At 39.7% G+C, this 24,529-nt stretch overlaps 1 protein-coding gene across 2 annotated transcripts in view; it reads left to right on the top strand.

Moving 5' to 3' along the window:
- NAA15 (N-alpha-acetyltransferase 15, NatA auxiliary subunit) overlaps positions 1 to 11,954 on the top strand; it is a 38,720-nt gene extending 26,766 nt beyond the window's left edge. The window contains exons 14-20 of one of the 2 annotated variants that reach the window (XM_061442286.1): positions 2,001 to 2,214; positions 3,355 to 3,548; positions 5,656 to 5,764; positions 6,368 to 6,466; positions 7,214 to 7,357; positions 8,379 to 8,476; positions 10,500 to 11,954. In XM_061442286.1, the coding sequence (XP_061298270.1) occupies positions 2,001 to 2,214; positions 3,355 to 3,548; positions 5,656 to 5,764; positions 6,368 to 6,466; positions 7,214 to 7,357; positions 8,379 to 8,476; positions 10,500 to 10,700 (1,059 nt within the window). In that variant the 3' untranslated portion in view covers positions 10,701 to 11,954. Of the gene's footprint in view, positions 1 to 2,000; positions 2,215 to 3,354; positions 3,549 to 5,655; positions 5,765 to 6,367; positions 6,467 to 7,213; positions 7,358 to 8,378; positions 8,477 to 10,499 lie in introns of those variants that run through there. The other variant, XM_061442294.1, reaches the window with a different exon arrangement.
- The last annotated feature ends 12,575 nt before the right edge of the window (positions 11,955 to 24,529 follow it).

The raw sequence follows: 24,529 nt of genomic DNA, 5'->3' as shown, positions 1-24,529 counted from the left end.
ATCTTCACCAGTAAAAAGTACTAGGCTATAGTTTAGAAGAAGCTACTAGAAATAAGACTTTTTGGAGCAGAAAATGTATTCAAAATGGGGGTCTGCTTGCACATTAAATACAGATCCATACTAAGGAAAACAAAAGAATTTTAATGCGCATCTTCTAAAGTACGGGTTTGGGGTTTTGGTTGGGGGTGGGGTGTGTTTTGTTGGTTGTTTTGTTTTTTTGGCGGGGGGGGTGTTTTGTTTCATATTAAGGACAGTATGGTCTAGAAAAAAGAGCAGACAGTTGAGGTTGTAAATGAAATGCTCTAAGTTGAGATCTTAGTAGGAAGCTACACCCATTTGCAAATAGGCTTAAGGAGATTTCAGCACTACTGCTTTTCTGCAGGGGAAGCTAGTCTGTGGAATATTCACAGATTAGAACAAGTCAACAAAATGATTTGCCAGAATCATGTTCTTTAAATCTTTAAGTCTTAAATAAATTTGTGTAAAATTCCGTTAAAAGAAATAGTATAAGAAAACCGCTGGTCTTGTAAATTGTCTTAGGTACCAGAAGAGCTCAGCAAATGAAGAGCTAACATAGTCACCCTAAAAAACATTTCTAAGGAATTAAGTCACCATATTTAATTTATTTATTGGATTAATTGATTGGGGATGTAGTAAAGATCAGAAGTAAGATATGTTGTATTCACAACACATCAACAATGCTTTTGTAAGGAAAAGCAGTGTCTCTTAAATCTTTTAAAGGTGCCAGTTATGCTTAAGGCAGTCTAGGTGATAAAATGTGTTCTGGATTTCAGAAACACTTTTGATGTCATCCTTTGCGTCTTGAAGGATGTAAACTACCTCAGAAAAAGAAAGGATGTTGATTTCATGGGTTTAATAGCTGGTTTGTGACTGGGAAATAGAGTAGGAGCAAATCATCAGCTTTTACAAGAAAGGGAGTTTATCATAGAGATGACTAAGACATCTCTCTAGGGTCTCCATTGTTTGATAGATCAGTGAATGATCACAGAAAGTAAGTAGTGCAAGGGCAACACTTGCACTGTCTCAATACTAAGTGACAAAATGGTGCAAGAAACAATGTTCAACAGTGTAATTGGCGGGAGGGACAGAAAGAATTCTTTGCCTATGTGTAAGTAGTAAAAGATTTTATATTAATTATTGCTGCTCAGGAAAGAAATCCTGGAACTATTATAGACAGTGTTGCAAAAAGGTCTGTATTGGTATGGAGGAGCAGTCAAACAACAGTGTTGGGGGTTAACTGAGTGGAGTAGTAGTACTTTCCTTCCATTATATATATCTGTCATACTGTTTACATCTGAATATCACACCTCCTTAAAAACGTGCCAGTAAAATACGTGCTATGGAGTAACATCAACATGAAGAGATTGCAGTTAGCTTGTCATGCTTACTATTTTAGCCTCAGCTCTGACAAGCATCAGCTGAGTTTAGGATGAAGTTGTGTGAGATCATAAGTACATGGAGAAATTGGAGAGGGGAATGACTTTTCACTGCTGCTTAAATCAAAACAAGGAGACATCAGGTGACAATGAGGAAAGCAGATCTTAGAAAAGGAAGTACTTGCTCGCACCACATGTGATCTAAGTGCCACAGATCACTGCCACAGCCTTTAATGGAAGTCAAAATTATACTTCTGACTGAAAAAATTAGAGGAGTTCATAGAAGAAAAATCCTTCAAGTGCTGTTTAAATACAACAAATGTAGAACTTTTGTTCTTTGAACCACATATTGTCAGAGGGTGCTTACTGTTGAGAGATTGTGAAATGGGTGAATTTTGTTTCTGACCTATGATGCCTTCTGTTCTTTTTCCCATGACTTTAATTTGGGATGTTTTTTTCACTCACATTTCTGAAAGTTAGGGTGTATTTGTCAAACAGCAGACCTTTACTACATTATTCCTTTGGGGAGAGTGTATTAAAAAAGTCAAAGTTAGTATTTAATTGGTAATACTTGCTAAATAATATTATGTTACGTTGTGTTAGCATTTTGTAGAAATCACGGATGACCAGTTTGACTTTCACACTTACTGTATGAGGAAGATTACTCTTAGGTCTTATGTGGACTTGTTAAAACTAGAAGATATACTTCGGCAACATCCGTTCTACTTCAGAGCAGCACGAATTGCCATAGAGATATATTTGAAACTCCATGATAATCCCTTAACAGATGAAAATAAAGAACACGAGGCTGATACAGGTATTCAACCCTCAGGATTTATTAAATATGCAGTTTCACTAATTAGTAGATACTTTACTAAGATCCAGCATTCGTATAATTGTCAACTGCAGTAGCCAAAAACAACTGTTAAGTAGGCAGACTGTAACTTGGCCTGCATATAAAAGGATATATTGTATTGAAAGTTGTACATGGTTTTATTTTGGTTCTTATAAAACAGTGATGGGGTTTGTAGCGGCAGTTGTAATTCTTAAGGAAAAACATGTTTCTGTTATGAAATGGCCAAGAAAACATGGAATTCTTGGGGTTGTTGGTCTGTGAAATAACAGATTAAAGCAGGTGTGCTTTAGTGGTAGCTCTTTCTCAATACTAAGTGTTGAGTATTGCATTTTATCAGAACGCAAAAATTTGAGTAGGAACTTAAATTTTATCATCTCTTGTTTCTGATGTAAAAATGTTTAAATCTATCTCTGGAGAGCAACTTACATGATTATGCTTTGGGGCACCTCGAGGGGTATGAATAGAGGCTGTTGAATCCTTCAAGAGGAATTTGACAGGTTTTAGTATTTCTCATCTGAGTTCATTTGTGTGGTTTAAGGTTCAAATTAAAGCAAGTAGATGTGTAACAGAATTTCTTGTAGCCACTTTTTTTTTTTATGTGTTTTAAATCAATTCTCCATGGTTTTAATTGGAGGAAGGAGAAAATCTAAATATGAATCAAATGTAAGATATCTGTAGGGCATTAAAAGCAAAACTGGAACTGTCTATAACAAAATACAACTATTTTGTCTGACCATTCAATTAATGTATTAAACATAAGTTGTGTAATGCCCAAGGAAAAAAATCAGTGTGTATTGGTGTGCACTTTTACTCCTCGCCCTGGATTTGTTGAAGTCATGCAATAATTAGTTTGCCCCACCTTTAGCTTGTTAGATTATGGTTCTAATTCCTACTGCCCTGATTTCACAAAGGAATTTGTGCATTATGAAGCAGGAGCATAGACTGCAATATAATGTATCAATAGTAAATATGCTTTTACAAATGTCAGCATTACTAATTTGTACATATGGTTTAAAGATGATGATAGTTTCTTGCAACTGATTGTTACTGTTTAATATTAGACATCAACGGTGTCTGGTTTTGCCCTTTGCATGTATACAGCAAATATGTCAGACAAGGAGCTAAAGAAGCTACGAAATAAGCAGAGAAGAGCGCAAAAGAAAGCACAGCTGGAGGAAGAGAAGAAGAATGCTGAGAAAGAGAAGCAACAGAGGAATCAGAAAAAGAAGAAAGATGATGACGATGAAGAAATTGGAGGACCGAAAGAAGAACTTATCCCTGAGAAATTGGCAAAGGTACTTACTAATGTGATAGTCAAGTCATAGGAATGTCTAGAAAAGTTCCAGTGACCACACGTACAATTTGAAAGCCATTCAGATAACTTCCTTTTTGTATGGCTTCTCTTCACAGGTGGCATTTTAGACAGAATTCTTTTCTAGGAATAGTTTGTTGGATATACTATCAGTTATGTGATGAAATCACTGCTTTTGTGCGTGGTTCTCAAAGGCAGCAGTTGAATATGTAGACGTTTGCTGCAGGTGGAATTAACTTCATGTGTGTATTGCACTAACTTGTTGATTATGCCCTATTTCTAGTTGATCGGATGGAAGTCTTTCTATTCTGAATGTAAGGTGATTATCATTCACTCTTTATGTCCCATAATATTTTTTATTAATCATAGACAACCTGTGAAAAAGAAGTCCTCGAAAGACTGAATGCTTTAGGAGTATTTGTTTGCATTTAAAAAAGCATTATAGAAGCTGTTTGGAAATACCAGTAGGCTAGACTGAGATGGATGTTGAGATCTGGATTAAGACCTCTAGAGATACATAAAGGGGAGATGACCCAGAAGGCTATTCCTGTGCTTAAAGTTTTACCTGTAAGGAGCAGGAAAACACCTTGAAAATGTGGGGGAAGCTAATGAAAAAATTACGTATAGACTCAAAAAAATAATTTATTGTAATAGTAGTATAGAAATTAATTTACAGTAATAGTAGTATAGTATCCAAGTACTGATAGGTGCAGTATTTTCACTTCATACATATAATGAATATTATTGACTCTTGAGGGTATGATATTTGAAAGCTGAGACAGTGAACTTCATTCTGTAGCCAGGAAGCAAATGACTTAAAACAACTTGACTAGTCATTTCAGAATATCGTCAATATTTCCATTGTTTAGCTCGGTGGTTGTAAGAAGCAGCGTTCTAATGGCAGTGCCAGTTAAGACTGAAATGGTCTCAATGTCACGTATGAAAATTGAATTTTCCTGGGTTTCCCAGGGAAAACTAGGCAATTTCCAAGATTATAGGGAATGGTTGCAGCTCTGTAATGCATTCCTTTGGGAAGTCTTCCTTAATGATATTCCAAAAATAATACCAGAATCATGATATAGACACTTCAAAATTCAGTTGTTTCCCAGTGCCAGAAGACTGTTTCTGGTATCACTGGTCACTTGCACCTGAACCAGTTGCCCCTAGACTTCTTTGGCATTAAAGGCACACGTTTGAAATCTGTGTTATTATAGGTTCCAAATAGTCTAAGTGCAGTTGTGACTGATGCATGCAAACTCATAACAGCACATGTAAATGATACATGTTTAATTGAAATTGCTGTAGTATGTGCTTAGCAGGATCTCCATAAGGTGTTCATCATTGTCTTCAACTCAGTTGCTTGCAGTGAAGTGTATTGCTTCAGCATTACTACGTTGTTGACAGACAACATTCAATTTTATATCCATTTCTGAGAGTAGCCTATGTTCATAAAAATGTTAAAATGAAGATCAATGGACAGTTCTCGTTCAAATTATCCCTAACCTCTAGATGCAATAGACCTGTCTGAAAGAATCTTTGCACAGAATGAATTTGTGTTAAAGCTGTCCATTTACTGGATTACAGTAGCTAAGACCAGAAGACCATGATCAATATCTAGTTACTTCAAGCTTGCTGTTAGTATCTTAGCTGGGAATGTTGCCATGACCTGACAGCTTTTGGGAACCTCTCTGAACTCATGAACATTGTCATGACTATAAAATAGTCATATACCAACATCTCAGACCCATGCGTGTAGATTTACATGGGGAGCCAGACTGCCCATTACAGCACAGGTTCAACTGTAGCTTTGGTTACTACTGATGTATGATAAAAGGCAAAGACTTGCATCTCTGTAGGAAAATGTGTTTTGTAACCATCACAAAGAAACTTTATGGACTTGACAGTCTGTATTTAGACGCTAAAACTGAGTGAAAGATGCAAAATCTGGAACACAGGAGGTTCTAAGCACCTTATGCATTGCCTTATGAGAGTAACTTTCTGATGCGACTCAGAAATAGCCAATTCTCTTGTTGCAGTTACTAGATTTAAACTTTGTGACTTAGTTGTGTGTCACTTCTTGGAATCTGTAGGTTGAAGCACCTTTGGAAGAAGCCATTAAATTTTTAACACCCCTGAAGAATTTAGTGAAGAACAAAATAGAGACACATCTTTTTGCCTTCGAGATTTATTTTCGAAAAGGTAGGTGAGAAAACGAAAGAAAGCAGGTTGATGTTCATGAAGATGTATAATAGAATTCAAGCAAAAATTACTGATGAGGCATGAGCAGTCAGCGCCTGTCGGAACACACACAGCTTTTCATTGGACCAGCACCCAGCCATGAGCAGTCTGAGGGGAAAAAAAAACCAAACAGCAAAGTTTGAACATTTGGTGATTAGCCACTTTCTTTGCTGTGTTTAAATGTATAAGCAACAAGATTGTAGTTAGTTCTCCCCTCTTGCATTTGCCCTGGTTATTTGCTCTGTATCTGTAGTTAGAACTACATGCTGTAAAGAAGCGGTGTACAGTTGTCCAGTTGTCCTCCTTATGAGTACTGGTCTTTTGAAACACTGGACTTCTGAATTCTTGTATTATGCTATAAGAACTTAGTATGTTCAAATTTACTTACTAGTTTAAGAGGCCTAACTCACTGGTTAATGAGTTTATTAATAATAGCTGTTGCAGGACACTTGGCTTTTAATTTATTCTGATCATTCAAATTTCAAACACTAAATGCTCCTGCAGCATAATGCAGCGAGTTCCAGCCACAGGTGTTTGAACATTTGCCAACACTTTCTTTTCCAGAGAAGTTCCTTCTGATGCTTCAGTCTGTGAAAAGAGCCTTTGCTATTGATTCTAGTCATCCTTGGCTTCATGAGTGTATGATTCATCTCTTCAGCAGTGGTATGTATCTGTTTGATACAACTTCATCTGTACACATTTCCAAATGATACCTAACCTGCGTACAGACATTGTTACTTAGCTTATAGACTGTTAGCGCAATTAATTAAAAATATTTAATATACATAGTGGAAAGTTTTTTAATAACTGATTCATGCTAAAATTAAGTTTGTTTATTATGATTGTAGCTGGATTTAGTTATTCCAACAAGTATTAGTAAGTGTTTTTGAGACTGTGAGTAGTATGGTGAACCTGAAAGAGGGACTGAAGAAACGAAACTGCAGAGTGAGGAATCTGGCTTTTCTGCTGGCAGCCTGTGTCAGCGTGCAAGGATAAGGCCTAGTATTCTCTCCTATGTGTTAGAAAGCTGGAAGGATTCTTTCCTACCCCTTCCCTTCCCTTGCCCCAAAGGTCACCCTTCCAGTTGGTGGCTACAGACTAGGTACATTTAAGAACAGGATTCTGTGACCTCAGTCTTTGAGCCTATAGATTTTAATCAGTAAGGGGGAAGGTGTATTGGAATAAAAAGGCTGTGGCTTTTTCTTAGTATCAGAAAACTGTCACAATTAAGCTTTTTCCAACCAGATCCAGCTATTTACCTTTTCAAGTTTCATGCATCTTCCTTTGACTTTTTTTTTCTATTGATAATGTAAGCGTGACAAATATTGAAATAATGCATAATGCATAAAGTCAATTTTAGTGTGATTACCTGTGCTCACCTTAGTTAACTGCTTTTTTCCAATTCAATAGTATCTGAAAGTAAGGACCTTCCTGATGCAGTTAGAACGGTGTTAAACCAAGAAATGAATCGGCTTTTTGGAGCAACTAATCCAAAGAACTTCAATGAAGCTTTCCTTAAAAAGAACTATGACTCACTACCACATAGGTTATCAGGTATTTTGTCTTTTTCTGTCCTGATTGTGTATTTTCTGTGCTTATCTAGCAGTGGAATCTCAGCACCAGTGATGTAAAAATTACTCTTTCCATCAGGAACACCTTTCTTCTCTTAGTTTGCATTTTTGTGACATGACCTTCGCGTTGTCTGTGGTTTTCTTTCATTTTTTTTTTCTGTATGCTGTTAAAATACAGATTTTTGGACCTCTGTCCTGTTTTCATTTCTGAATAATGCTGAGTGTATAAGACTGTAACTGTATTTAATGCATCTGTGGAATTGTTGGAGCTATGTGAAGTAGTATTTTGCGAGTTGCGAAGTTTTGATATATTTGTATAGGCTGACTGCAAGAGAAATGTGCTGAGTGATCAGCAAGCCAGGTAATGCCCAGACCTGTTGGTGTGCCTAACAAGAGGAGCTTAGATAGTGCTGGTTGCCTGTTATGAAAGACTGTCTGTCAATAGTGACCACATATTACAGTGGGTACCATAGGAGAAACAGAATGTAAACCACCCAGGGGAGCCGAGCAGCATTACTGTTGTGGCTCAGACCTGGTTGTGAAAAGCAGCAAGTTTACTCTTGCATCGTCTGGCATTAAATCCCTTCAACTACATCTGTGCCGTGGAACTGTGTCTTGGTTGTGTCCCGATACCATATTAGAAAGAGCTCTGTGCGCGCATCTTTGTGAAGGAGATATGAGCAATGGTGCTGGGAGGGAGCTGTGATGTGTTGCGGAAGGTCTGATGTCTTCACTGCGTGAGACTCCACAGTACACTGCAAAATGCTTCTACCATGCAGTGTAGACAATGACTGTTTTAACGCTTTGTCTAGCATTGAATAGTAGACTTAAAGGTATCCTCCTGCTTGCTCAGGTGTCAACATTTAATACACTCCAATGTGGTTCCAGTTTGAAGTACTGCTGTGGAGTTCAGTATCTCCTCTTGGTCATAGTATCTCTGGTGATGTTTGTACTTAAGTTTTTGGTCATCCCCTGGGTGATGAAGCTTATTTTTCCTCTTGTAGCTGCCAAAATGATGTACTATTTAGATCCTTCCAGTCAGAAAAGGGCAGTGGAGCTGGCAATGACCCTGGATGAATCCCTCATTAACAGAAATCTTCAGGTAATGGATATTCATAAATCATAAAAAAAATCTGGTATATCTGTGGAAGCTTTATGCAAATTACAGAGGTAAGAGGAAGCTGGGATGATGGCTGTGCATTATGGTAAGGAGGTTGGGTTGGCATGAGAGAAAAGGGTATCAAGTTCATCCAAACTGAAACGTGTAATGTCTTAATTTAGTTTTGTCATAATATGAAAATAGATAGGTAGCAGCAGAAACCGTGTTATTGCCAAAAGTAATGGGAAAGCTTATTAAACACAAGATGATTCACTTGGAAAGATGTGAATTCATATCTGACTCATACCCATTTTTGTTCATGATTTAGAAGAGAAAAAGGAGATTTCCTGGGTTTTTTTCAACTTGCATTCCAGACATGAGAAACCAACCTACTGAGCTTCACTAAAGCCTGGCAGCATTTAGCATCCATCCATGTCGTGTATGCTAGCATTAGCATAGTAAGCCAGTCTTTTTCCAATCCTCTGACATTTACTATAGCTTTTATTTGTTCTGTGTATTAACTGTTCTGTCCCCCTACTATGGGGTTATATGAAGTTCTCTTCAACAGCAACTTTTGCTCACATTTGCTCTTTGCAAAATGCTGGCATCCACAGAAGGTCAACTATATCTAGATTTATGCCTGTGATATGCCCCGAGACAGCTGGTCTTTGCTAAAATGAAACATGATAAATTTGATCTCTTTGCACACAAGAATGCCTTTCAGCAGCTGCCTGGACTCCTTCAGAGTTTCTGGTTTTCAGGGCATTTTGAGTTTCCTCACGTAAAAGTTCAGTAGACCTCCAACTCTTACTCCATGTTGGCACCAAGAATGCTTTAACTGAACTTTTTAATGTTGCATATATAATCCTTATACACTGCTTGCTTTAGTCCTTCTAAGGTAACACCTGTAAAACAACCAAGCGTTTTTTATTACATTTTCATGTTTCCCCAGTCCAAGTCCCAGAATCTGAGTTTCAGGCAAACAACACAACTGTGAGGCAAAAAAAAAAGGCTGCTTAAGGCAATTTAATTTGTTTTCTTAATCTGTTAATAATCTGTCTGAAGCTTTTTGAGACTGCTTAAACAGTTACACAAAAATACCCCACAAATGAGAAAAGAGTACTGAATATGTACTCAGATTATAAGACATGAATTTGTGTCCTATAACCAGATAAAATAAATAAATAGCAGAGAAAAGAAACCAGCTAGAGAAAGGATTTGACTCTTTAACATACTAGCAAGTTCATAAATTATGACAAATTATTTCCTTTTCTCTTTTCCCACTCTGTTTTGTCCAAAAATCCTATTGTGAACTTAAAATCCCTCACAATTAAAGTTCTGTTGAAGACAGCATATTTCCAAAGGGATTTTTTTTGGAAAATGCTGTGGTTTTCCCCAAAAATACTGCAACAAAGTCCAGCAATTTTACTTGCAATAGAGCTAAAAAAATTCTTGAGTCGCCAGACATAAAAAACACAATAAAGAAATGAAGTGCCAGGGGAACGAAGAGAAACAAAACATCCCAGAGTTTGCTCAAGCCTGCCAAGGAATCTCTCTAATACTTAATTAAATGTGCTGGACACAGCGATGCCAAAGGAAACTGTTTGACTGGGATACAGAAATAATTTAGAAAAGACTAGAAAAAAGAGAAAGGCAATTTTATTCCTTCTCTGCTTTCTCAGGTAATGTTCTGCCATTGTGCAGTCATGGGGCGGAGGGGGGGGGGGAATGTTTATTAATTCTTTATAAGAAACTTATGAAAATAGTAAAACAAAAATGTCAATCTCTTTAGCCTGTATTACAGCTAATGCTCAGGCAGACTACGCTTTTCTTACTGGGAGGCTTTATTTTGAATTGGACTGCACTGGTATTTCATGCTGTATCTACTTAAAGTAATTGGTTATTGATAGAAACCTGTAACTGAATTGAAGTTTGTTTTCTTTGCAGTATTTGCATTTGTGGTTTGTGAGCATTCAGATTAATGTTCAAGAAACCATAACACTTCCTTATTTTTCTCTTTAATTAGACTTGTATGGAGGTATTAGAAGCTTTATGTGACGGTAGCCTTGGAGACTGTAAAGAAGCATCTGAAACTTACAGAGCAAATTGTCATAAGCTTTTCCCTTATGCTTTGGCTTTCATGCCCCCTGGATATGAAGAGGATATGAAGATCACAGTTAATGGAGATAGTTCTGCAGAACCTGAAGAACTGGCCAATGAAATATGAACAACTTTATTGGAAAAAAATGACATTGGACCATATCTGGTGTATAATATTTTTGTCACGCACCTGCTGAATTGTTCTAACTTACACAGAGAACAGAAGGAAAAAAAAAGGTTGCCTTCAAATAGTTTTACTTTTTTTTTTATCCTGCTGACAAAGTATTATATATGAGATATCTAACATATTACTGGATATAGGTTGTTTGGTTTCTTAAAAATTAAGAGCTGCTAAAATTGAAGAAAAAAAACCCTTCTCCTTACCTACCCATGTTTTTAAACTAATTTATATGAGTGAAATGTGGCAGCACATAGCCCTCTGAGCAGGTGTGTGGCAGAAATATTACTTTAAATTTGTCTTGTGAGATTACTGTTATCTCAGACAGCAAAAATGCTGTTTTAGCACTGGATTCTTTCACTGAGCACAAAGAGTTGATGGGGCTTTAGCATCTGACTGATTTTGATACGGGGATGATTCTGTCCATAGGAAGTATGCAATGTGAATCAGAATATAGAGAAACCCTCAACATACACGTTATGTTGCGGATGCTGGGACATACGGATATCAAGCAGAATTAAGAAACATAGTGTGTTCAATAAGCTTGTTGTGTCTCTGAAATTCACTGTACACGATCAGTTCGGTGTTCTTGCACCACAGTTTTTAATGGAAGGAACCAGTTAAAACACTCTCTCTCTTTAAGTTAAACTGGGAGGGGTTGGGGTGGGCAGAATCAACATTGCTGTTTGTGAGATGAACGTGGCGGCTTAGGTTGGCCAAACTTTTTAAAACTGTAATGCAAGAACCAAATAAAATTATGCACTGTGATGTGGCACCAACTAATTAGAAAGATCGCATGCATTTTTTCACTTAGAGTGAAAACGAAATGAGAACATACTATGGCTTGAAGTTGCAAAGAGGAGAACTCCTGACTACCGTTTTGACAGATCAAGAGACTAATAGTTTAAAACCTCAGCAGGCCTTGTTCACGTTATGCAGAAAACAAATAAAAAGTGCTGCAGTTTAGATACCTCTGGAACTTTTCCACAGTGTCACAGGTTTGTAATACTTGAAGCCCTACATTTCTAAGAATATATTTCTTGCTCAGTTGTTTCAGGCAAGCCCAAGACTTTGTAACTTTTAAGGGGCCCAAGATTTTTTTTCAATAACAGACCAGCTTCTTATTCCTGCAGTTACAGATGTAATTTCCTTTGTCAAACATAAGGTACCAAATATAATGCAATAAAACGTTTTGAAAAACAATTGTGTGAATATTTAAACCGATCTCTGTTGTACTTTGAAAATGAATGGGTTCACTAGAGTGCAGCTCAGGGTTGGCTTACTGTGCTGTCCAGTTATGCTAATAATGTCACTGCTGATGGGTGGTTGTTGAGCCTAAGTGCAAATGCATTATATGTAAATACTGAATGTCTGGGAAGTTCTAATAACATAGAATGCTTTACTACTTGGCTTTTAAGTTCCACCACTGTTACGTTGAATTTTATTTTCCAAGTCAAGCTTCAGTCTATTAAGTCTACTGTGTTAATAATATAGATAAGTGCTCAAATATTGTTGTCTTTTTATAGGCTCAACATATAAAACAGAGCAGAAAACAAACTACAGCTTATAAAGTGAGTGCCTTCTTTGCCGCAGGAGTTCAGTTACAGAGTATGCGTAGTGTGAATACACAGCCTTCCTCTTCCACATGACTGAAATTCAGTGGTTGACATGAACAGTTAAGAAATCCAGGAAGACTTACTGGGGTTTGTAGTTTTCTGACTGGCAGAAGAACAGGTTTTTGTTTCTTGTATATTCAGCACCACTATCTTTTCACGGTTAGACTATCCTTGTATATGTTTTGCAGTGTAGTTCATGTTGGAAATGTAAGTTGTGTTGCTATATTTGTGTATTTAATCTGCTGGGCTTTTAGGGACTAGAATACCTATAGAGCCTTTAATTGACTCTGGTATTTATTTCTAGATCTCAGTCTTTTCTGCAGCCTGATGAGATACCTGGACTGCATGTCTTCTGCAACTACTGAAGATGGTTCAGTCTTGCCTACACAAGCTATGAGCTTTTGGCCTTGCCTCTGAGTATTGCTGCTGTTTTCTTGGCTTCTGATGCTTAGCAGGAGGCAGATGAGTGCTCACTCTTTTTAACAGATTGTGAATTGCATCAAGCAATTTTTTTTTTCCCAAAAATTCTGGGGTTTGGGTGCTGCCTATAAATGGGATTATTTCCTTTTTCACTGCCTGTTTTTGTGTTGAAATAGATGAACTAAAAGCAAGAAGTTACTTGTTATCTTTGATTATGCAAGTGGGAAAGGATATTTCTGTGGGCCTTCCAGAAGCTTCCATCTACACTGTTGTGATTTCCCCAAAGACATTTCATAACCTTAAGTGAAAGGCATCCATAGTGCTTCAGAGATGACAAACTTTTGGATTAAAGAGGTTCCTCATCCCTTCCAGAAGACTGCAGTCCCAGGAAATAAAACCAAGTCAAGAGTTTACCTGAAGAAGAAGGTTCTTTGATTGGCAAAGGAATTGCTATTCCTTCATCTTTGTGTATCTCCTGTTAGATTCAATACTAACTTTTGATGAAAAGTTTCCAAGAGCTGGAAATGAAGTTAACAATCCAGTGCAATGAGTCTTGCAAAGCAGTAGCAGAGTGCCACACTACAGTGAAAACCTGCCCATGCAGCTGAGATCCAAACTGTAAATCATTGGTGCTTGGCTGCCAAAGCCGTGAGCAGGGATTGCAGTCGTGATCGGAGTGACCTAGAGCATTGGCTCATTAACAGCATGAGTTGTCTTGATTCTTCCTGATTTCCATGGAGAAAGGTGTTTCCACCATCAGTGGAGCTGCTGGTGATGACCCAAGCCATGGATATCTTTCCGGGGGGGGGGGGGGGGGGGGAGTTTAAGCAACAGATTTTCCCTAGATAGAGACTGTAGATGGTGCAAATGCACATTGCATGAAGCAATGCCAGAGTCAGAAGTGGACTTAAATTGTAAGTAACTGAAAAAGGTTGTTTGTCCCAAGGTGATAGATGAGGTAGTCACTTTTTCCATGTGGAGACCAGAGCATTCAAGCAGCGTTATGTGTGAAGAAACAGGCAAAAGAGTCTCAAAATTGTGTATTCAGTAACTCCTTTTGTTTCTTTGTATCTTAAATGCCTTAAAAGCCTCTATATTCTTCTAGAGTTACGTTTTTCTTTCAGTACAGGTCTTAATGCTTCCATGTTCATAGGGGAGGAATCACGTCCTGATGTGGCAGCCAGAACACAGGAGATTTGTCACTCTGTTTTCTCCTAAGGGAGAAAACGCCATTTCCCAAGGAGCTCTCTAGGGCTAGATGAGGTATATTTAATTTGCCGGTTAAATCTTCCTTTCATGTGTGCTTTGTGTTGGAAGTTGGCGTAGCTCCTTACTCTTCAGCCAGCTTGAATTGTCAATGTCTTTATAGAAAATACATCAGTAAGAGTAGGGTGAGATCAGGCCTGAGAAACCAGAGGTGCAAATACAATTTCAGTATTGTGAGCAAGTTCAAATAAGCAAACTTCAAATCTTTGTCTAACCTAATGCCTTTGAGGGCCCAAGCAACATTTGTGCCATCATTCTTGCAGTGCTAGCATCCCGTACACCACAGTTGTGCTTTGAATGCGTGCCACTAATGCTAACAAAACCGCTTGATACGATAATCCAGCTCAGTATACCTGAAATAAAATGATTTTTCTCTTTTCATGATGGCTTTAAATGTTTTTGTAAGTGTTCTGTGCTGGGTAGCTAGCTAGCTTTAAAATCTTTTCCCTCTCTTTCCCCCTAAAAAGTCTGCTCTAAAAGTGCAGTTTGTACCTAAGTGGTAATGTAAAATAGCTCGGACTATGTGGAAGTAAGAGTGATGCTTCTCTGATAACATACTGCTTCTGTGGAGGAAAATGATGCAAATGTAGTATATAATTAGTCATATCCGTAAGGAACTAAGCAGTCTATATGCTCATTAATGAAAGTTAAAGTGCCGGATGGAGAAAAACAGTTGCTGAGCTTGGGAGAAGACTTGCTGTCAGGAGCATTCCAGCTGTGAACTGTTCTTGGATGCAGTAAGGAGCAAAGGGCATCTGCTGTCACAAAACTCTTGGTCATGTTGTCATGACTGTACATTACACTTCCTGGAAATTAAAGCTGTCGTCTACAGACACCAGTTTTAATGCCTCTTTTGGGCACAAACTCTTCTTCCCAAGAGCATACAGCAGTGAGAATGGCAAGGAGCAACTGACAGAGCAGCTCAGCAATATGAGACTAAAGTGAGCTGTAAGGAGGTGGCGTAATAGAAGATCCATTTTAGATAAAGTATAAATAGCTTTTTTATCACTAGAAAGATTACTGAAGCTGTAAATACTGTAAATGCAGTCTTCCCATGCCAAGGAAGCTGTAAATGTGTATTACTTCTAGAGTGGTACAAGCAAATAGTAGTATGTTCACAAAGATTCTAGCTTTGTATGTTGGTCTTCAAGTAAATTGTGACGGAAAACTCTGAGGACAAAGATTGTCCAGTTTACAAGGGACCATATCAAAGGGTTTGTAAGAACATTGCAAGAGAAATGTTACTAGAAAATCAAAAGCATCTTAGAAGAGCTTTCCTAAGATGCTTGTTTGTTTTAATTGAAAATGTCACATCTGCTAAATGTTCATAATAAAAGACAGAAAGTACTTTGACAGAATATTTCTGCCTGGCACTGCCCATTCAATATCTACCTCTACTAGTCCTAGTCTAGTTCAGCTACTGCATAATTTTAGCCATTTAGCACATAACATATGAAAAAGTGTCATTTAACCTGGTTGGTGAACAAATGTATGATGATGGATAACGTTTAAACTGTAATGCAATAAACCACAAACTTAGTGAAAGTCCTGTTGTTGGTTCAGTGCAGCAGCATAGTTATTGCTTCATTGCTGATCCATTAAAACCTTAATTATAAACTCCACTAAGTTACTTGCAATTGTACTGGGATTTGCTTTCCCTTCCAGCCTTCCTAACCGGTTAACAATGTTGTACTGTGTTTTTACGCTCTTCTCTGGTGGTAGCAAATATCAAAACTGGCAGGAAGTCAATCAAAGAATAAAAATGCTGAGTTCTGTTTGTAAATGAGTGCTAGTGTTTCCTTGTAGGGGTCAGCGTCTTCTATAGCTTTGTAATAAATGAGCCCTTCACTAGTTCCTTAATTCTCCATTGCCTCCTTCCATGCTGATGGGTTGCCATTTGGCGTGTGGGTCTCTCAAAAGGGAGAAGGATCTGTAAGGAACGGTGGTGACTCCCTTAGGGGCTGGGCTGGAAGTGAGCTGCCTTTCCTACCCTAAAGACTAATTGTACATATGTTGAAAAAGATCATTTGCTCTTTCAGGCTGCAAAAGGCCAATGTGGGTATTTGGGAAATGGTCTTACTGACAGATTGAATAGAAACGGTTTGAGAGGCAAGCTGAATGAAGAAGCATTTCCTAGCTCATTTTGGGGAGGGGGGAGAAATAATAAATCCCATTAGCCTTCTGTTGCCCACCCATATGCTCTCCTGATTCTAAATCTTTCCTCACTCAGCATTGCCGGATATCCTGTGGTTTTAATCAGTCAGCAGACAAAATAATACGGTTATGCTGACAAATTAGAGCAAAAGTGACTATAGCAGCTGACCCATCATAATAATAACCTGTAGTGTTTGTTGTGGACGTGACAGTTAAGATTACCTGGGAAAAACAATTTGACTCCTGTGTGTAGTTCTGATTAACACTGCACAATGAGCAAGGGCTCCAGCAGCTTGCAGGTTCTGTATTTCATTAGAAGTACCCAGGGGAAGGTGATGCAGTTATAGCAATACCCTTATCTTCACCCCTTCTCATGCGAAAGCGGAGCTTGTTGCTTTGCAGTGATTGTACCTTACTAAAAAATAGCATCCCTCTCTTGTCAATGGTCTCACTGTTCTTTTGTCCAAGGGGAGCAGTGTTCACATTGGCAGTTCATAGGTTATTTTATCTGCATAAATCTGTCAGGACTGACTTTTCATCACCAGTACCCCTCCATTCCGTCAGGTATATGCCTTCTCATTATGCTTCTGGAAACTGTTCTGAAGATCCCACATGCAGCAGCAAAATGACAACACCTCTGCATCACTGCCCCTCAAGAAGCTGAAGAGATGGATGCTCATTGCTTGGCAAGTCCCCTTCCTGCAGCTAACAAACCTCACCAGATGCTACTGGAGGTGAACAAATACTGTTCTAAAAGCAAACTGGTTGACTCATCGTACAATTGGCAAAGCAATGTCAGGGTTTTCCTGTTTATTTATTTTCTTAGTAATATGCACAAAAGCAATGTTCTCTTTTGGATTGCATGACTTCTGCAATGCCTACACTGTTGTGAAGCAGGGGAAGGAGGAATCCTGCCTGTGCTGTATTTGAAGTGGTCAGCAGTACTTCCAGGCTTGACCCTTACTTTATTCCCATCTTGCCTTCATGCAGCTGACCCAATGGATGTGTAAATGGTCTTTATTGAGGGGAAAGTAAAGGGTGAGCAGAGATGTGGCTCTTGGGTGGTTCATGCGGTAAGACTGGCGTTTCCATGGCAAGTAAGTGCAAGTCTGGGGGTTGTGAGGGCTTTTTCAGGACCTTGCAGCATCTGGCATTTTCTCCTGAACTTCTCAAAACCAAAAGCCATTGCTGTGTTGTTGTAAGGGTACCGCAGAGATGTCCTGTCAGCCAGAGGGGAGAACAGCTGTTTCACTCAATATACTTTGTGTGATTTTATCACAAACATGAAACAACACCAGACACTCCTCGTAACATATTCAGCTGCTTTCATTAGTTATCTGCTAATTTCTCTTGCAATTGTCTCTTCCATCTGCAAACATTTTATAAAGTTTCAGGAAAATGTTGGCTTCTGGCTGTTTCCATCCTGCATATCAGGCTTATTTTTTTCCCATAGGAATCACCAAATTCTCGTAGTTCTGCATCTCACTCCATTTACAATATCAATAAATGTCCTAATGAAAGTGGAAAATATGTTTGTATTTGAGCTGGGAAAACAGTCTTTGCTTTCTTGCAGGGTAAACTTGTTTGTGCTTTTGAATTCCTGTTTTGTCCTCTGATGAGCATCTTTCCACCTATGTCCTTTACCTTTAATATTGCAGGACCCTGATGGTAGAGGAGTGAGACTTCTTTATACTGCCATATGCAACAAACCCAGCTCTCAGCCTTTACCCAGGCTTCCAACCTTTGACCATTTTTTGTGGCCCTTCTGTGGACCCTCTCCAGCCTCTCCACATCTTTTTTGTAGAGCAGGGACCAATACCACAGTATTCCAGGTGTGGTCTGACAAGTGCTGAGAGGGACAATTACATCTTCATCTCTGCTGGTGATGTCCTGTTGGTGTAACCCAGCATCCTGTTTGCTGCTCACAGTTCATTCAGATTGAGCTGCTTGTTCAACTGTCTGGTTAACACTGTCTTCTTTCATAGTTTTATTCTGTGTTTTCCACTGCAATCCAAGCCAGGAGGGAGAGGAAGCTGGGAACAGCACACAGACTGGAGAAGAGTTTAGGCGACAGGGGCCACAGGGCAGTTGGTCTCATCCCTCCAGCCCCCTCTGCCGCTCAGGTTGCTGGAGATGTGCCTCGCAGGGGCAATAGCCTTGGCAGAGGTGAGCTGGAATCACTGCACAAGGAATTATGTAGGGGTAAAGGAAAACTTCCACAAGTAGAGAGCACAAAAGGACGCACGACACTGCTTTTAAGACAAAACCATGGATGAAAAGTTGAGAGTGTACCACATCTTCTGGCTTGGTTGCATTGGAAAGGACAACTGAGAGTGAAGCCGTCCGTCTATAAATTATTGACGGGTACACAAACTGCATGCATGCTATGTGAATAATGTATGGTGACCTAGATTTACCCATTCGTAAAAATCCCTGGAAGAGGAGGGAGTGGAGGAGAAGCCTTGTGCTGCAGCTAGGTCAAAGCTGAGGAAACAAACTGATCTCAGTGTGATCTCTCAGCTGAGAGACCTAAGGCACAGGCTGCTGCTGAATGTTTAGCAAGGGCAAAAGAAAGACTGGAGTAAGTACAAGCAGGAACTTTGAATACAGTAAGAAGCTTCAATATCTGACAGCAGAAAGGACATCTTAGCAAACCACTGAGAAAATACAGCTTTAGCTTTATACCTGTGTTAACGATATTAACAAGTGCATGCCCTCCATCTGTTTTGGTTTGTTTTGGTGGTTTTTTTTTTGCTTTTTCTGTATATCTACAGATACCCTTCCTGGTGAGATCACAGCATTTTCAATAACACAGACTTATTATAGTATTTGTTCTCTAATCTCTTTTCAGACATAGCCCTCCTACAAAGCAGGTTTGTGTGGCTGACAGCCTGCGGGATGATGTTCTTTGGGAGGACATATCCTTGGAGCAGTATTTCAGTACAGCAGTAAAGACCCAGGTTAGATATTACAGCCTTCTGGGTCTTTCCAGCCTCTGCTCAGAAATCAGTGACTGATGCTAGTTGTAAGGTTTTGGGGGTTTTGGGAGCAGGAGGAAAGCAGAGGAAAGGTTTGCCGTTTTTAAAGGTCATGCTGATTTTATGGGAATCCCCTAATCTTATTCTTGCTGAAAACAAAACTGATGTTGCTGATATAAGTGTGATTTTACAAAAAGGTGGGGGCACTTCCCAGTTTTGTTCACAGGTGAGACTTTTTTATTCAATCTTTTAATTGAAATGAATATGAGCCTGATAACAAATGAGACCCTGGGAAAAGAAGGATGAAAGTTTATTCTGGCAGAAATAAGTAACAAACCCCCCACTCTGATATCATACTATATGAAGAAAATCCTATTGCCAGAAAATAAAATGCTCAATACATCCTCACATTGAAGTCTTGGGGTCAAGGTCTTCAATCTGGAGCTTACACATGCAGGCAAATAGTTGGCAGAGCACAGTACAACTGGATTTATTTGCTGCCTGGGAATGATTTATCAGAGGCCATGATGCAGTCAGGTAACTATAGAAGCTTTGTGCCATTTAATGGCCATTTCTGCAGCGCTGCTTTGGGACATGCACAAAGCCCTTGAGCACAGCATGTGCAGCTGTAGGGAGAGAGAAAGCAGGGACACAGCTTCTGGATTAACACACACTCAGCGGATCAAAATGCTTCAGAACAGCCCTGGTCTGCTAGTGCTGTCTGCACCCCTGCTTCCAAGGTGTTCCCTGTTACGTTTGGCAATCCCCCTTGGGTCAGTCAGCCCAGAGAGGCAGAGGGATGCCCAGCCCCAGAGCGGGGATGCATATGCAGCATTGTTACAGGTTTGGGACATGTAGAGAGTCTATGTTTCAGTGACAAGCCCTTGATGCAGAAGTTACTCAGTTACCACCTCAGCTACCTGGATAGGAGGCCAAATGACTTGTTATTTCAGTCACTGTCATCCAAGAACTGCGCATCCAAGAACTGCATTACGTTTGTGCATGGAGCCAAAAGGCCAAGCAGTCTTTCAAGCACTGAAGATGTAACTGATACACTAATACAGCAGTCACTCATTGGAGTGAGTCCAGAGGCCACAAAGATGGTCAGGGGGCTGGAGCACCTCTGCTATGGAGACAGGCTGAGAGAGATGGGCTTGTTCAGCCTGGAGAAAAAAAGGTTCCAGGGAAACCTTAGAGCAGCTTCCAGTGCCTAAAGGGGCTACAAGAAATCTGGAGAGAGACTTTTTACAAAGGCATGTGTGGATAGGACAAGGGGGAATGGCTTTAAACTGACAGAGGGGAGATTTAGATTAAACGTTAGGAAGAAGTTACTCACTGTGAGGGTGGTGAGGCGCTGGCACAGGTTGCCCAGAGAAGCTGTGACTGCCCCATCCCTGGCAGTGTTCAAGGCCAGCTTGGATGGGGCTTGGAGCAACCTGGTCTAGTGGAAGGTGTTCCTTTCATAACAAGGGCATTGGAACTGGATGAGCTTTAAGGTCCCTTCCAACCCAAACCATTCTGTGATTCTATGACTCCAGTTCCCATGAGTAGGGATGTCCAGTGGGTGGCTGCTATTAAACTATTGCTCACAAAGGTGCAGGTGCTGCCTTTAGCACTAAGGGGTCAGTTTTTCTATGCCCATGTTTGGCAGGGGATTCTTATGGCTGAGGATGTAAGGTTTCGTTCAAACAAAACTATGATGTTCTGCCCAGTGGATGAGACCTATTATCATCCAGACAGCCTAAAATACACACTGATCTGAACATTAAACCCCCAGTCTCTCATCAGACATGCAATAAGAACAATATCCATGCACAAGCCAGAACTGGAAAATCTTTTCTTTCTTTTAATTTCCTTAAAGCTTTTAGTTTTATAGTTTTCACAAGAACAAGGGCATGGAAGTGAATGAGAAAGTCACATTCCAGTAACTGGCTGTAAAACTAGCCGTGTCGAAACTTTATTTTAGTGCAAAGAGACTTTGGGCTTTGTGATTTCAACACGGTATGTTAATACTTGCTTTTTCAGTCTGCTTTAAGAGCCTGGCATATGGGGTCCTATCTCCTCTGAAGCTGTCTTTTGTTGCTGCAACATTTCTGCAATCTGTATTTTCTCAAAAAGGGACACGTTAATGGGAGGTGAAACTCTTCTTAGACTTGCAGAGTCAAGTATTGCAATAGCAGAACTTTTCCCTGCAAAAACAGAGGACACGAGGCCTCCCACGGAAGGAAAAAGAGCCCAGAGGAATTCAGAAGGCAGAGGTGCAGCATGTCTGCAGAAACATTAAAAGCAGTTTTAAACTGCCTGTCATAAACTACCAGGATCACCTGGAAACTTGGATCCCTTCGGAAAATAACAAGCACTATGAAACAGTCTTAGACTTACACTTCTTTCCTAATTTGTTCCTCAACTTAAAATCTAATAGATGTAATTTCTAGATATTGAACAGTCTGCATCTTCATGGGACTGGCAAGTTAAAGTATGTCTTCAAGGTAAGACACAAATAACTATTCTTGAAATACTGAGCAAGTCCAGAGACTCGCAGCTATTTTCAGAACGCCCTTACTTAGAAACTTTGACATCTGCTAAATAAAAATAACTGTAAACTCAGGCTCTTGTACATTAATTCACTGAACACATCCAAACAGCATATTAAAAGTACTTGTCCTTGCAAAAGCAGAAAACCAAAAACTTTTCCAAATGCTTATACAGCAAGAAACATTTTTCATTTATTCTGTTACTATAAATAAATTCAACTATATTTGCTGGTCTCCAAGTCAGAAATAGTCCATGCTGGATGAAATGTAATGCTCTAATCAATGTCTTTATCCTTACATATATATCAGAAGTGATGAAATTCCCAGTACTACACTGAAATAGCTCATATAAAAGTGACTTAAGCCAAGATTCTCCTAAGGTCTCCCTCAATAGTGAGAAGTTACTACATCAGCCACCATTTTTTAACCCATCACTAATTAAAAGAAGATCTGGCCTTGTAACCTACGGCTTCACAGAGGACCTCCACAGAACTGTAGGGACCTCCTTCTCTATAAAGAGAACTGGTAAAGAAATGATGTACCTCCAGTTTTCATTGGCTTCACCCATGTGTTTGCCAGAGTGAGGAGTACTTTTGTTAATGGGGATTCCAGGAGTGCATTTCTCCCTGCTGCAGTGCTAACCAGGCAGCTGTGTCCACCCTGCCATGCCCCTGGACAGGGGAAAATGGGGCAGCAAATGGGAAGATGTGAACTGATACTTTCCCTCTAGCACTGAAATTGCCTCTCAAAACATTGGGAAGTGCTGTTCTGGCTTGTATTTGGAGAACGTTGTAACCTAGCATGTTACCTTCAGGGTTGGCCTTATTTGATGAACAAGCAACGTGTACTTCATCTCAGGGCAACTGATTGGCATACAGTATCCTGATGTACAAAAATACAGAGCTGCTGAGGCATCAGTTATGGGATGGGATTTTGGACCCTTTTCCTTCCTGCAGGATTAAAAAGCAGGGCTTTACTGATGACTTTTTCAGCATAAATCCTGTGCACTTGTTGCTCCAAGATAAGCACCTTTCATAGTGAGAAGAGACCATTACCGAAGATGCATTCAAATACTAGTGTGAATGTTGCTTACAAAGAAAGCTGGAAAGAAATTTTACCAGGTACTGATAACTTTCACTGTTCATCGACTTTTCACTCCTGCTGGAGTTTGACCTTGTCATACAAGTTAATTTTTAAATCTTTAATGCTTCAAAAGCAAGAGTGACCCAGTTTGTTGTACTTCTGACTCAACCGCACTGAGAATTTCTGTAAGAGCCACATGGATTGACCTAAAGAGCCTCCAAGCTATTAAGTATATTTGTAAGCTGCTCTTCTGTAAGCACTGCAAAATAATAATCATTCAAAAAGAGAACCATATAATGTTGTGATATACTTATCTTTAAAAGGTGCTTTAATAACAAATAGATTTTCTACTTTATGGCTGTTGGTAGAGCACTTCCAGTCAGTTAGAAGATCAACTTTAAAGTAAGTTTTAAGGTCATTTTTAATTTACAGGTAAAGTGTATCATAGACTCATAGAATGATTTGGGTTGGAAAGGACCTCAAGATCACCGAGTTCCAACCTCCCTGCCATGGGCAGGGATGCCTCACACTGGACCGTGTCACCCAAGGTTCTGTCCAACCTGTCTTTGAACACTCCCAGGGATGGAGCATTTACCACTTCTTTGGTCAACCTGTTCCAGTGCCTCATACCCTTTTTAGCGCTGAAGCGAGGATTGCTCCATCCCTGTCTCCTGCTTTGCTCTCACTGCCAGCTGCTCACCCTAACGAAAGAGCAGGAATATTTGTTCTTTTATGAAGGCAGACTTCAATGGACTAGTTTTGATGTAATATGTTTGTGAAATCCCTCACCATGGATCAGCAGAAGTTGTGATGGTGTACTGCATTCAGCTCTGGGGCCTCCAGCATAAGAAGGACATGGACCCATTGGAGTGAGTGCAGAGGAGACCACAAAGATGACCAGAGGGCTGGAGCATCTCTCATATGGAGACAGGCTGAGAGAGTTGGGCTTGTTCAGCCTGAAGAGGAGAAGGGTTTGGGGAGACCTTAGAGTAGCTTCCAGTGCCTAAAGGTGGCTACAATAAATCTGGAGAGGGACTTTTTACAAGAACAGGTAGAGACAGTGGCACTCACCCACTATGTGAGACCCTGGGTCAAGCCCCTTGTGATAGGACTGAAAAGTGAAATCAGATCTGCTGGATGTGATGCATATTTTGCTGTCACCTATTCCTACTTTCCTGCTCTGGGTCTGACCAGATGTGCCATTTTGAATCACAGGACACTCTCCTGGGGACATTTTAGTCACTCAAAATATATTCCCATGAAAAAAATAAATTGACACACTGGAATTTTGCCATCTAGACAGTTTAGAGATTTAAGCAATCTCTACACAGCTTAGGAATTCTGGCTGCAACTATGACATTTGCACATGCCTACCCATTTAAATCAACTGACCATTCCATCTCCGTCTTACCACAGTTTGGAAGGGCAGTGCCATGTGCCCACCAAACACAGAACAGTGGCAGTGACTGCTGTCCTCTCAGTGGGAAGCCAAGTTCCCCCAAAACTCCTGCTCTGGGTGGACAGCTTTAATGGAGAAAGGAGGAACAGGAGCAATGGGTGAAGTTGCCTCGTGCCAAATCACTGACTCCTTACTGGTTTGCTAAAGCTGATCAGGAGGTCTCATGACTGGAGTAATAGGGAAGTTCAGAAAGGACAGTTAAAACTCCCACATGTACTTTCAGTTGCTCAAGCTGAGGCAAGCCACTGCAAGAAAAGCAGGCAAATTC

The sequence above is a fragment of the Pezoporus flaviventris genome, unplaced genomic scaffold, assembly GCF_033815535.1.
Source record: "Pezoporus flaviventris isolate CSIRO_AGI_PZ_B2104156 unplaced genomic scaffold, CSIRO_AGI_Pfla_v1 ptg000002l, whole genome shotgun sequence".
Taxonomy (NCBI): Eukaryota; Metazoa; Chordata; class Aves; order Psittaciformes; family Psittacidae; genus Pezoporus; species Pezoporus flaviventris.
Note: the sequence above shows the minus strand (reverse complement) of the source record. Positions and strands in the feature narration are given on the sequence as shown.